This window comes from Rhincodon typus, unplaced genomic scaffold, assembly GCF_021869965.1.
Source record: "Rhincodon typus isolate 14 unplaced genomic scaffold, sRhiTyp1.1 hic_rhity00001136, whole genome shotgun sequence".
Taxonomy (NCBI): Eukaryota; Metazoa; Chordata; class Chondrichthyes; order Orectolobiformes; family Rhincodontidae; genus Rhincodon; species Rhincodon typus.
In genome coordinates, this window is record NW_025966774.1 from 18783 (window position 1) to 31776 (window position 12994).

At 48.9% G+C, this 12994-nt stretch overlaps 1 protein-coding gene across 1 annotated transcript in view; it reads right to left on the minus strand.

Annotated features, from left to right (window-relative positions):
- The window catches only part of LOC109938512 (HORMA domain-containing protein 1-like), a gene marked incomplete at its 3' end in the record, with an annotated part of 30439 nt that extends 18288 nt beyond the window's left edge, over positions 1-12151 (minus strand). Inside the window, exons 1-4 of the mRNA XM_048592389.1 lie at positions 12119-12151; positions 5502-5646; positions 3636-3699; positions 779-815 (exon numbers count right to left, since the gene is read on the minus strand). Coding sequence (XP_048448346.1) covers positions 779-815; positions 3636-3699; positions 5502-5646; positions 12119-12151 — 279 coding nt within the window. The remainder of the gene's footprint in view (positions 1-778; positions 816-3635; positions 3700-5501; positions 5647-12118) is intronic.
- Positions 12152-12994: the final 843 nt, after the last annotated feature.

Below are 12994 nucleotides of genomic sequence, written 5' to 3' on the forward strand. Positions count from 1 at the left end.
ATCTCCGTAAAGTCCTCCGGCCCCCTACACCCCCTCCCCATCTCTGTCACCTCCTCCGGCCCACTACACCCCCTCCCCATCTCTGTCACCTTTTCTAGTCCCTACACTCCTCCTTATCTCTGTCACCTCCTACACCCTCCCTACCTGTCACCTCCTGCAGCCCATACACCTCCTATCTGTGTCACATCCTCTGGCCCCTATACCCCATCCCTATCTCTGTCACGTACTCTGGCCCCTATACCCCATCCCTATCTCTGTCACGTACTCTGGCCCCTATACCCCATCCCTATCTCTATCACCGTCTCCAGCCCCTGCATCTCTTCCAATCTCTCTAACCTCCATCAGCTTCCAGCTCTTTCAGATCTCTGCTCTGTTCCAATCCTGGTTTCTTGCACACTCTATCTCAAACCAAGCACTGATGGTTGTCCTGGAGAGCTAAGTGCTATAAATCTCTCCCTCAACCTCTCTGTCTCCCTCTCTGTCCCTAAGCCACCTAAAACTTATCCCTTTGTTTAAGCTTATGGTCACTATCCCAAAACTCTCTTCATGTGGCTGGGGCTCAAATTGTCAATTGTTAATACTCCTGCTTTATTGCATGAAAGGCACAATGTAAATTTGTGCTTTTGTTGTTGTTTTGAGGGTGTGTTGGCGCGTGCGCTGAACAGCACGTACATGTGTCTCACATCACGGCAAGGAGAGTTTTTATCTCAATCGTTTCTACTGTCATTCCCCTGGCTTTTTCTCGGCCCAAGAAAGCTAGTATTCATGAATGACTTACATATTTCTTCTGGAGAGCGTCGTAGCATCCCATCATCCTACACAAAACAGAACAATCGTGTGATATATATTGCACACTGTAACAATAGCCAGCGAGTAATGGTTGGTTATCTCCTGGAGCCACGCATTTATTTTACTCAAGACCACCTCCCCATTTCTGCTCAACACCAGCAATATTTACTCACAAGACTGCTGACAAAGTAGTGGGACCTCCAACAGCTGGTGGTGCCCCTGGGAATGGGGCACGGACGGTTGGTAGGGCATTGAGCAGGGGAGCTCGAGCAGGCAAGTTGACCCTCCCTGGAGGAAAGGGTGTTTCTGGCAGAAAGAGGCCCCGTGGGGAGAACAGGGACGCAGACAAAGCAACTCCTCAACCAGACGTGAACGAGAGGCTTAATTCCACGTGAATCGCCTGTTTTCAGAGTTGAACCCTCACGTTTGGAAAGTGAAATGAAATTACGAATCCCTGCTACGTGATGTTCGGGCCATCTGCACGCCTAACTCCTGCATTACAACAACTTCTACTTACGTAGCACCTTCAGTTTGATGTCCCCAACTCACTGCTGTCATCTAACTGCATTTGACAGCAATATAAATAGGTCAGTCACTTGGTACTGCAAGAAACAAGCTTGCTGAAAAGAGAGACAAGTTTCTGTGGTGACATTAACAACCAATTTCAGATAATCGACTGAGCTCAGAATGGAGCTCATAAATGTTCACTAGACGCGACATGCATTCATAACCCCAGGGATCACATTCTCTGCAAACTGAAGTAATATGTCCAGGCCCTGCACTTTATTTGGATTACCCAGGAGACTGCGGAGCCTATAGTTCCCCATTGGTTTCTCCAAGACGACGGTTTGACCAATCACTGTCATTTCACCAATCATCCTTCTCTCCTGCAGTTCAATTTGTTGCAATTATATAAAGTTTGACATTCTTGCATTGTCCTCATGACTGAAAGTAGAAAATCTTCAACAACTTGTCTCTCTTTTCACTAGGTGGGACAGATGGCCGATAACTGGGTCACTTTTCATATCTCTTCCTATCTTGAACATGTCCTCCAGTTCTCCAGTTCCTATGTCCTCTCCATGTTTCCATAACCTCCCCATGCCCTACATCCTGCCCTACCGCTGTAAGTGCCTCCAGTCCCGTTACACCATCTCTGTAACCTCTTCCAGCCTCGTCTCCCCCTCCTACATGTCACCTCCTCCAGGACCGACACCACCTACCCATCTCTGTCACCTCTTCCAGGACTTACACCGCCTCCCCATCTCTGTCACCTCCTCCAGCCCCTACACCCTCTCCCCATCTCTGTCACCTCTTCCAGCCCCTACACCCCCTCCCTATCTCTGTCACCTCCTCCAGCCCCCTACACCCCTCCCTATCTCTGTCACCTCCTCTATCCCCCTACACCCCTCCCTATCTCTGTCACCACCTCCAGCCCCCTACACGTCTCCCTATCTCTGTCACCTCCTCCAGCCCCCTAGACACCCTCCCTATCTCTGTCACCTCCTCCAACCCCCTACACCCCTCCCTATCTCTGTCACCTCCTCCAGCCCACTACACCTCCCTATCTGTCACCTACCCCCCTCCCTATCCCTGTCACCTCCCCCAGCCCCCTATACCCCCTCCCTATCCCTATCACCCTCTCCATCCCCGACACCGTAGTGATTGTAACGAAGTCTGCCAGGTGGACCCCATAGAATATGAGGTCCCTGACTGGGGCTGTTAATCTGGTCCAATCAGGGAGCCCTGGCTGACAAATATAAACAGGAGGGTCAGTCAGAGCTTCTGTTCACTCTGAGAGCTGGATCTGCAGGAGCTGGATCAATGTCAAGGTCTCTCCACGTGTAAAACAAGGATAGCTTGGTGATGGAATATTATTCTCTGTGGAATTATTTCAGACACTTAGACCATAAGACATAGAAGCATAAATCAGGCCATTCGGCCCATCGAGTCTGCTCTGCCATTAAATCATGGCTGATAAGTTTCTCAACCCCATTCTCCTGCTTTCTCCCCGTAACCCTTGATCCCCTTGATAATCAAAAACCTATCTATCTCAGTCTTAAATGTACTCAATGACCTGGCCTCCACAGCCTTCTGCGGCAGTGAATTCCATAGATTCACCACTCTCTCTGGCTGAAGAGGTTTCCCCTTATCTCCGAATTAAAAGCTCTTCCCTTTACTCTCAGGCTGTACCGTCAGGTCCTAGTCTCTCCGACCAATAGAAACATCTTCTCAACATCCACTCTGTCCAGGCCATTCAGTATTCTGTAAGTTTCAATTAGATTCCACCCCCTCATCCTTATAAACTCCATCGAGTATAGGCCTAGAGTCCTCAAACATTCCTCATATGTTAAACTTTTCATTCCTGGGACCATTCTCGTGAATCTCCTCTGAACCCGCTCCAGGGTCAATATATCTTTCCTGAGATATAGGGCCCAAAACTGCACACAATACTCCAAAAGTGGCCTGACCACAGCCTTATAGACCCTCAGAAGTACATCTCTGAAACTTCTTCCCATCTCTGTAACCTCCTCCAGCAACCTACACCCCCTCCCTATCTCTGTCACCTTCTCCAGCCCCCTACACCCCCTCCCTATCTCTATCATCTCCTCCGGCCTCCACAACCCCTCCCTATCACTGTCACCTTCTCCGGCCTCCATACCCTCTCCCTACCTCTGTCACCTCCTCCGGACTACACACCCCCTCCCTATATCTGTCACCACCTCCAGCTGCTTCATTCCTACGTATCACCCCAGGAGCTTCGTATAAAATGCAAGTAGTTGTCATTACAGGAGATATCACACGGTTTCTTTTACAATTCTGAAGAATAAAGAAGAATTGCCACAAACCATTTGACAATTTGAGAGGATCCCGGGCAGTTGTCATCCTCCCTTAGAATCTTGATGCAAAGATCTGAGGAAACGACAAATTTAAGATTGGATTTCTTCAGCACAAACACCACCACCTGGGAAAACTCACCAGAAATCAACGCAGAATTTCACAGAATCCCTACAGTGTGGAAGCAGGCCATTCAGCCCATGAAGTCCACACGAACTTCCAAAGAGCATCCCACCCCTGTACCCTATCCCTGTGACACCACATTTCCCATGGCCAATCCACCCTAACCCACACATCCCTGGGCACTATGGGACAATTCAGCACGGCCAATCCACCCTAACCAGCACATCCCTAGGCACTATGGGACAATTTAGCACGGCCAATCCACACTAACCCGCAAACCCTGGGCACTATGGGACTCACGGCTAATCCACCCTAACCTGCACATCCCTGGGCACGACGGGGACAATTGAGCATGGCCAATTCACCCCAACCTGTACATCCCTGGACACTACAGGACAATTTAGCACGGCCAATCCACCCTAACCTGCACATCCCTGGGCACTATGGGACAATTTAGCAAGGCCAATCCACCCTACCCTGCAGACCTTTGGACTGTGGGTAGAAACCGGAGCACCTGGAGAGAATCCGTGCAATCATGGGAGAGAACATGCAGACTCCACACAGACAGTCACCCGAGGGTGGAATTGAGGCAGCAGTGCTTACCACTGAGCCGCCGTGCTACGTACGGTTGGTTGCTGACAGCTGATCATCTGAAAACTGAGATTTTCATAATTTCGAGGCATGAAGGGTTATGGAGTCAACATTAGTAGATTCAGGTAAGCTACAGATCAGACCTGTCCTCATTGAATAGTAGAACCAGCTCAGAGGGCCAGATGGCCTCCTCCTGCACCTAACTGTGATAGTCTAGTCTGCCCTGTAGTGCCCAGGGATGTACACATTAGGGTGGACTGGCCGAGCTAAATTGTCCCACAGTGTCCAGGGGTGTACAGATTAGGGTGGATTGTCCGTGATAAATTGCCCTGTAGTGCCCAGGCATGTATAGGTTAGGAGGGTTAGTAACGGGAAATGCAGGGTTACAGGGATAAGGTGGGGGTGGGTGCCCTCTAGTTTTGGACTCCCCCTTACCCTGGAGGGAAAAGACCTTGGCTATTCACCCTATGCATGCCCCTCATGATTTTATAAACCCCTATAAGGTCACCCCCTCAGCTTTCGATGCTCCAGGGAAAATAGCCCCAGCCTATTCAGCCTCTCCCTGTAGCTCACAACCTCCAACCCTGGCGAGATTCATGTAAATATTTTTTGCTCTTAGTGTGGCGTAAAAAAGTAAAGAAATAAAGGTCAACCATTGTAGACTTATTTCAGTAGAGATAGCAAGAACTGTAGATGCTGGAGTCAGAGTCAACACAGTGTGAAGCTGGAGGAAGGCAGCATCAGAGGAGCAGGAAAGTTGCTATTTCGGGCCTAGCCCATAACATCAGCTTTCCTGCTCCTCTGATCCTGCCTGACCTGGTGTGTTCCTCCAGCTCCACCCTGCAGAGACTTTCTTAAGTGCGTAGCCTTGCTGGGACTTCCTACAAGATCTCAATCTCTTCCGCTTTGTCACGCTTTCCCCACGCTGGCTCGATCTCCCCTGCTCTCGTCATCGCTGCACATGTCAGGGAGGCCTCCATTTCAGACTGCCAAAGACGCACTTCAGAGGGAGGTGAATGACGCTGCTTCCCTCACTCCCCAGCCCCTCTCCCCCGCTTGCACAGAACCGAGGAAGGATGCCTTTCGGCCCAACAGAGTCCGGACTGAAGACCTCCGAAGAGCATCCCAGCCCCCTACCGTACCAGACCATAAAGAAAGGTTACCCTGCAGGTATCGTGTGCCGTAGGCGTGCTCGGGGAAGAGGCCTCGGAGATACGTGATGCAGGAGATGGCCACTGCTAGCAGCCGTTTTACCAGGACCAACGACTGTTGCTCCGTGGTAACCTTGCTAGGGAACATGGCCGCACCCTGCGAAGCAGATAGAAGAAAGAGCATCAAACGCGACGGTCTCACTATGGCCCAAACCTCCTCAGTCCTTCACGCAGTTTCCAGACACAACATCAGAGGGCAAAGCATGGACATTTTCCCCAGCCCTGAACTGTTGCTGCCTTGGAAGATGCCAGCTGAAAGGGCCGCAGACACTGATCTGACAGTCCCTTCCGCAAGCGAACCCCTGACTCTTCCGAGGAGGAAAGCGGGGTGTGGATATTTTATCAACCTGCTCAGAGGAGTTGTCGCGCACAGAAATCGTTGGGAGAAACTCAGCAGGTCCAGTGGCAGCTTTGGAGAGGGAAAGCAGAGTGAGCATTTTGAGTCTGAAGAACTGAATAGAATTAGCTTTGCTGTCACATGTACTCACATGAGCACAGTGAAAAGTTTACAAGTCTCCACTTATGGCACCATCTCAGGTACAAAGGTTAGGTACAGATTCTTGAGTACAAAGTCTTGGGGGAAAGGAATTTTAAAAGTTTACAGACCTACAAAAGTACAAAATCATTGTAATACATTAGCAAAATACAGAAATAAAGAGTTCAGAATAATAGTCCTTCCACAAAACTAAAATTCATGAAAAGAAAAATTAAGACAATGTCTACCGAGGGCCAAGGAGGTTCATTAGAACCAAAACGTTAACTCTGCTTTTTCTCCACAGAACACAGAATCCTGACTGTGTGGAAGCAGTCTATTCGGCCTATTGAGTCCACAATGACCCTCTGACATCGTCCCACCTAGACCTACCCTCTCCCAATTCCTGTTACACTCCATTTCTCACGGCAAACCGACCTAGCTTGTACATTCCTGGGCACTACGGGACAATTTAGCACGGCCAATCCACCCTAACCTGCACATCCCTGGGCACTACGGGACAATTTAGCACGGCCAATCCACCCTAACCCGCACATCCCTGGGCACTACGGGACAATTTAGCACAGCCAATCCATCCTACCCTGCACATCCCTGGACACGATGGGGCAATTTAGCACAGCGAATCCAGCCTAACCCGCACGGCCAATCCACCCTAACCTGCACATCCCTGGGCACTACGGGACAATTTAGCACAACCAATCCACCCTAACCAGCACATCCCTGGGCACTACGGGATAATTTAGCACGGCCAATCCACCCTACCCTGCACATCCCTGGGCACTACGGGATAATTTAGCACGGCCAATCCACCCTACCCTGCACATCCCTGGACACTACGGGGCAATTTAGCATGGCCAATCCACCCTAACCTGCACATCCCTGGACACTATGGGGCAATTTAGCACGGCCAATCCAGGCTAACCTGCACATCCCTGGGCACTACGGGACTATTTAGCACGGCCAATCCACCCTAACCTGCACATCCCTGGGCACTACGGGACAATTTAGCACGGCCAATCCACCCTAACCCGCACATCCCTGGGCACTACGGGATAATTTAGCACGGCCAATCCACCCTACCCTGCACATCCCTGGACACTACGGGGCAATTTAGCATGGCCAATCCACCCTAACCTGCACATCATTGGACACCAGGGCGCAATTTAGCACGGCCAATCCACCGTAACCTGCACATCCCTGCACTGTGGGAGGAAACCCACGTAGACATAGGGAGAATATGCAAATTCCACACACAGGGTGGAATTAAAACTGGATCCCTGGCACTGTGAGGCAGCAGTGCTAACCAGCCAGCCACTGTGCCCCCCACCTTACACCACCAGACCTGCTGAGTTTCCCAACTAATTTTTGGGTTTTGCTTCAGCATCCACAGTTGTTTGGTTTATTTGAGTCATTACACAGTTCTGATGAGTTGGGGCCTGAACTTGAGCCTCGTGTCCCTGAGATAGGGAGGGAGAAGGGATATGCTGATTGATAAGGTCACATTCTCCATTCTTTCAATGGGATGTGGGCATTGCAACATTATTGGCTCATTAGAGCCATTTCAGAGGATAGTCGACAGCGACATTCTAATTTCTCCTGCCGCTGTGGGAACCTTCAAGCGACAGTGTGTTCCAAAAGTGAAAGCTAAGTGTTGGGACTTCGATTGGGCCATGTGTAGGGGATCCCAGCGAAAGCGCAATCTAGAGGGAACATTGGTGAAGTCAAACACTTTTCTGTGGTTTGCCATGACAGGTAGGCCAGACTGTGTAAGTACGGCAGATTTCCTTCCCAAAATAGCATTCATGAACCAGATGTGTCTTTACAATGTCAGACAACAACCATAGGGGCAACCATCAGAGAGATTAGCTTTACATCCCAGATTTATTAATTGGATTTATTAACTGTGTCCACTCCTGGTCGCATCGTTATAGGAAGGATATTATTACGCAGAAGAGGGTTCAGAAGAGATTTACCAGGATGTTGCCAGGAATGGAGGGTTTGAGTTATAAGGAAAGGCTGGAACGTTTTTCACAGGAGTGTAGGAGGCTGAGGAGGTGACCTTTATAGAGATTTATAAAATCATAAGGGGGCAGGGATAAGGTGAATGGCAGGTGTCTTTTCCCTTGCATCAGGGATTTCAAAACTAGGAGGCATATTGTGAAGGGGAGAGGAGAAAGATTATTAAAGGACACGAGGCAATTTTTTTTTACATAGAGAGTGGTTCATGTGTGGAATGAACTTCCTGAGGAAGTGGTGGAGGCAGGTACAGTTACAACGTTTAAAAGACATTTGGATAATTACATGAATAGGAAAGGCTTGGAGGGATATAGGCCAGGAGCAGGCAGGTGGGACTGGTTTAGTTTGAGATTATGGTCAGCATGGGCTGGTTAGACCGAAGGGTCTGTTTCCGTGCTCTATGAATTGAACTTTCACCAGCTGTTGAGTGTATCCCTAGAGCATTAACCTGGCAGCCACTGGATTCCGCCCCGAATGACAATCCCACTACATTACCATTGTCAGTGTAGCAGGAGTTATAGGAACAGGAGGAGGCCATTCAGCCTGTTACGCCATTCAGTGACATCATGGCTGATCTATGGCCTAATTCCAACTTGTCTTTGGCTCATATCCCTTAAGACCATTGCTTAGCAAAGTTTATGCATCTCAGATTTAAAATTAACAACCGATCTAACATCAACAGCAGTTTGTGTAAGAGAGTTCTAAACTTCTACCCACTTTGTGTGTAGAAGGGCATCCTAACATTTCTCTCTTGAATGGTCTGGCCCTAACCTTTGGACTATGTGCCCTACGTCCCTAGTTCCCAGTCCTTTCCTGCTAATATCTTGAAGATTTCGGCCAGATCACCCTTTAATCTCTTAAATTCTGGAGAAAACAGGTCTACAATCTCTCCTCATAACGTAACCCCTGAAGTCCAGGTATCATTCTCGTAAACCTACGTTGTGCTCCCTCTGAGGCCAATCCATCCTTCCTGAGGAGTGTGCCCAGACCTGCTCACCAGGTGGGATCTAGCCAGGGTTTTGTATAACCACAGCATTTCTTCTGCATTTTTACACTCCAGTCCTTTACATTTACAGGCCAGCATTCCATCAGCTTTCCTGACTATTTTCTGCATCTGTTTTTGGCATGTTTAAGACCTATTCACATGAACCCCAAAGTCTCTTTGGACATACGTTGTAATTAACTTCATACCATATTGGAGGTACCCTGATCTGTCCTCTGTCAGTCCAAAACAGATAACCTCACACTTGATTACACTGAAACCTATCTGCCACAGTTTTGCCCATTCACCTAGTCTATCAATCTCCCTTTTTAATTTCATGCTATCATCTACACTGTCTGCAATAGCCCCCAACTTTGTGTCATCAGCAAATCTGGATATCTAACTTGCTATGCCATCATCCAAGTCATTAAGATGCTGAGTTCTGGAGATGTCCAGCACGGAAACGGACCCTTCGGTCCAACTCGTCCATGCCAACCAGATATCCTAAATTAATCTAGTCCCATTTGCCAGCATTTGGCCCCTATCCCTCTAAACCCTTCCTATCTATGTCTCCATCCAGATGCCTTTTAAATGTTGTAAATGTACCAAACTCCACCACTTCCTCTGGCAGCTCATTCCATACACGCACCATCCTCTGCATAAAAAAGTTGCCCCCTCAGATCCCCTTTAAATCTTTCCCCTCTCACCTTGAACCTATGCCCCTCTAGTTTTGGCCTCCCCTACCCAAGGGAAAAGACCTTGGATATTCACCCTATCCATGCCCCTCATGATTTTATAAACCTCTGTAGGGTCACCCCTCAGCCTCCGACGCTCCAGGGCATGTTGAAAAGGTCTCTCACCATCTTCTACAGATGCACCATTGAAAGCATATTGTCTGGGTGCAAAACAGCCTGGTATGGCAACTGCTCTGCCCAGGACCATTAGAAGGTGGTGTGCACAGCCCAGACCATCACGGAAGCCAACCTTCCATCCATGGACTCCATTTACACAGCTCGCTGCCAACATCATCAAAGACCCGTCGCACCCCAGTAATGATCTCCTACAACCTCTTCTGTCAGGCAGAAGATACAGAAGCCTGAGCACACGCACCAGCAGGTCCAGGAACAGCTTCTTTCCAGCTGTTATCAGACTGCTGAAGGGGCTCTAGCCTCAAACAATGTAACCTGCAATGTAACCTGTATGCCTCTAAGGCTTTTTGATCTGTACATCCTTTGCTTGCCGTGATCTGCCTGTACCGTTCATAAACAAAGCTTTTCACTGTATTTTGTTACACATGACAAAATATCAATCAATCAATCAAAACAGCCCAGCCTATTCAGCTTCTCCCTATAGCTCAAACACTCCAAAAGCCTTGTAAATCTTGACTGTACCCTTTCAAGTTTCACAATGTCCTTCCTATAGCAGGGAGACCAGGATTGAACGCAGTATTCCAAAAGTGGCCTAACCAATGTCCTGTACTGCCACAACATGACCTCCCAACTGACCAATAAAGGCAAGCGTACCAAACACCTTCTTCACCGCCCTGTCTACCTGCGACTCCACTTTCAAGGAACTATGCGCCTGCACCCCAAGGTCTCTTCGTTCGGCTACACTGCCCAGGACCTTACCATTAAGTGTATAAGTCCTGCCCTGATTTGCCTTTCCAAAATGCAACACCTCGCATTTTGCTGATTGCTGTTAACTGATTAATTAAGTGACTGAGTAAATATAAAGGGGCAACAAGAGGGTCTTGTGACAGAGTGGGTAGTGTCCCTAATTCTGGGGCAGTAGCTCCAGGTTCACATCTCATCCTAGGATGTGATGTCCCATGGAGGTGTGTCCCAGGTTGATTAAAGAGAAATTAAAAGACGTGGAAATGAGTGCGGCATTACCAGTGTGATTGCACAGTCTCTTATAATCTCTTATCCACAGCGAAAAGGTATCTCGAGTTCTATTTTAATGGCAACGAACTTAGAGTCATACAGCATGGAAACAGACCCTTTGGTCCAACCCGTCCATGCCAACAATAATTTGCAAGCTAAACTAGTCCCACCTGCCTGCGCTTGACCCATATCACTCCAAACCTTTATTGTTCATGTACTTATCTAAATGTCTCGAATTAAGAACCGCCTCTGCCTCGAATGAAGTATGAGATCCACACGGACAACTATTCAAAGTGCTGGTTGGAAAGGGGTCATCTCCAGGGAAAGGGGTCATTCTGAAGGACGGACTTGATGCAAGGTATCAAAAAGGAGAAAGAAGGGTAAATGATGAAGAGGAAGGGTTTAAAAACGATTGTATTTTTCTCTCAAAAGGTTGAGTTTAGAGGTGAGGGGTCTGTCTTATGAAGAGGGATTGAGCAGTTTAAGCTTAGACTCTACGGAGTTTAGCAGAATGAGATCTAACTGAGATGCAGAAGATGCTAAACGGGATTGATAAAGTAGACATACAAAAATTGTTGGAAAAGCACAGCAGGTCAGACAAAATCCGAGGAGCAGGTTTCGGGCTGAAACATTGACGTACCTGCTCCTCGGATGTTGTCTGACCTGCTGTGCTTTTCCCGCCTCACACCTATAGACTCTGCTTCCAGCATCTGCAGTCCTTATTGTCTCCGAGTAGAAAAAATGTTTCCTCATGTAAGGCAAATCTAGATCAAGAGGTCATAGTTTTAGGCTAAGGGGTGGCAGATTTAAAACAGAGATGAGGAGAAATTACTTCTCGCAAAGGTTTGTGAATCTGTGGAATTCACTCCCCGAGAGTGTAGTGTATTCTGGAGCAGTGAGTTGGTTTAAAGTCATAGATTCATACAGCACGGAAAAAGACCCTTTGGTCCAGCTCATCCGCGCCGAACAGACATCCGCGTCTGACCTAGTAGCGTTTGCCAGCATTTGGCCCATACCCCTCCAAACCGTTGCTATTCATGCACCCATCCAGATGCTTTTTAAATGCTGTTAAATGATTAACACATTACAACTCACTCCGTTCACGCTACATTCCCCCGCCCCCCCCACCACCCCCACCACCCCACACACATTGGCTAAAGCGGTAGCTGCTGAATTGGCAAACGGCAAACAGTACCATTGTGTTTTTCTGCATCTGGACGACTGCCATATCTGGGCTGGTCCTGTGAGGATGACCTGCGAATACAGAAAAGGTCGTGGCGGTGAACAGCTAGCGAGAATCTAGACAGCAGTCCCTAGCCTTGTCAAACCAAGCTGGCCGGCAGGAGCCACACAGGGAAAAGAGGCTGGACTAGTTTCCACATCCGCTGGCCTCGGTGCCTCTGTGGTAGGGTTGGAAGGCAGTCAGCACACCTATCCACGGACGGACCTTCTACTGCCGCGATGGCACCTGTAGTCGAACAGCCCGACCACCTGCCAGTCGCCACTCAAGACAGAAGAGTAATGGAGCACTGTCAACAGGTGCACTGTGTTCTCTGTGTATTTCCAGAAAGAATATTAACAATACATTCATAGGTCAATCATCCATAAACAAACCTCCGCCAGCCGCTGGATTGCCAGTACTCTGTAAAGGAACGGGCATCTTCCATTCCAGTCTAATTCTGAAATCCCTGGGATCAATGCCCCACGCCAGTGACTTAACCCAAGAAGGTTGGAGGGGTCAGCGCTGAGGGAACTCCACACTGATCAGCTTAACATATCATCAGAAAGATGGCATGCTTGACAAGGTGGCACTACTTCAGCATTGACCCTGACAGTGCAGCACTCCCTCAGCACTGACCCTCCGACAGTGCCCGCTCCCTCAACACCGACCCTTCGACAGTGACCGTCCCTCAGCACTGACCCTCCGACAGTGCCCGCTCCCTCAGCACTGACCCTCCGACACTGCCCGCTCCCTCAATGCTGACCCTCCGACAGTGCCTGCTCCCTCAGCACTGACCCTCTGTCAGTGACCATCCCTCAGCGCTGACCCTCCGACAGCGCCTGCTCCCTC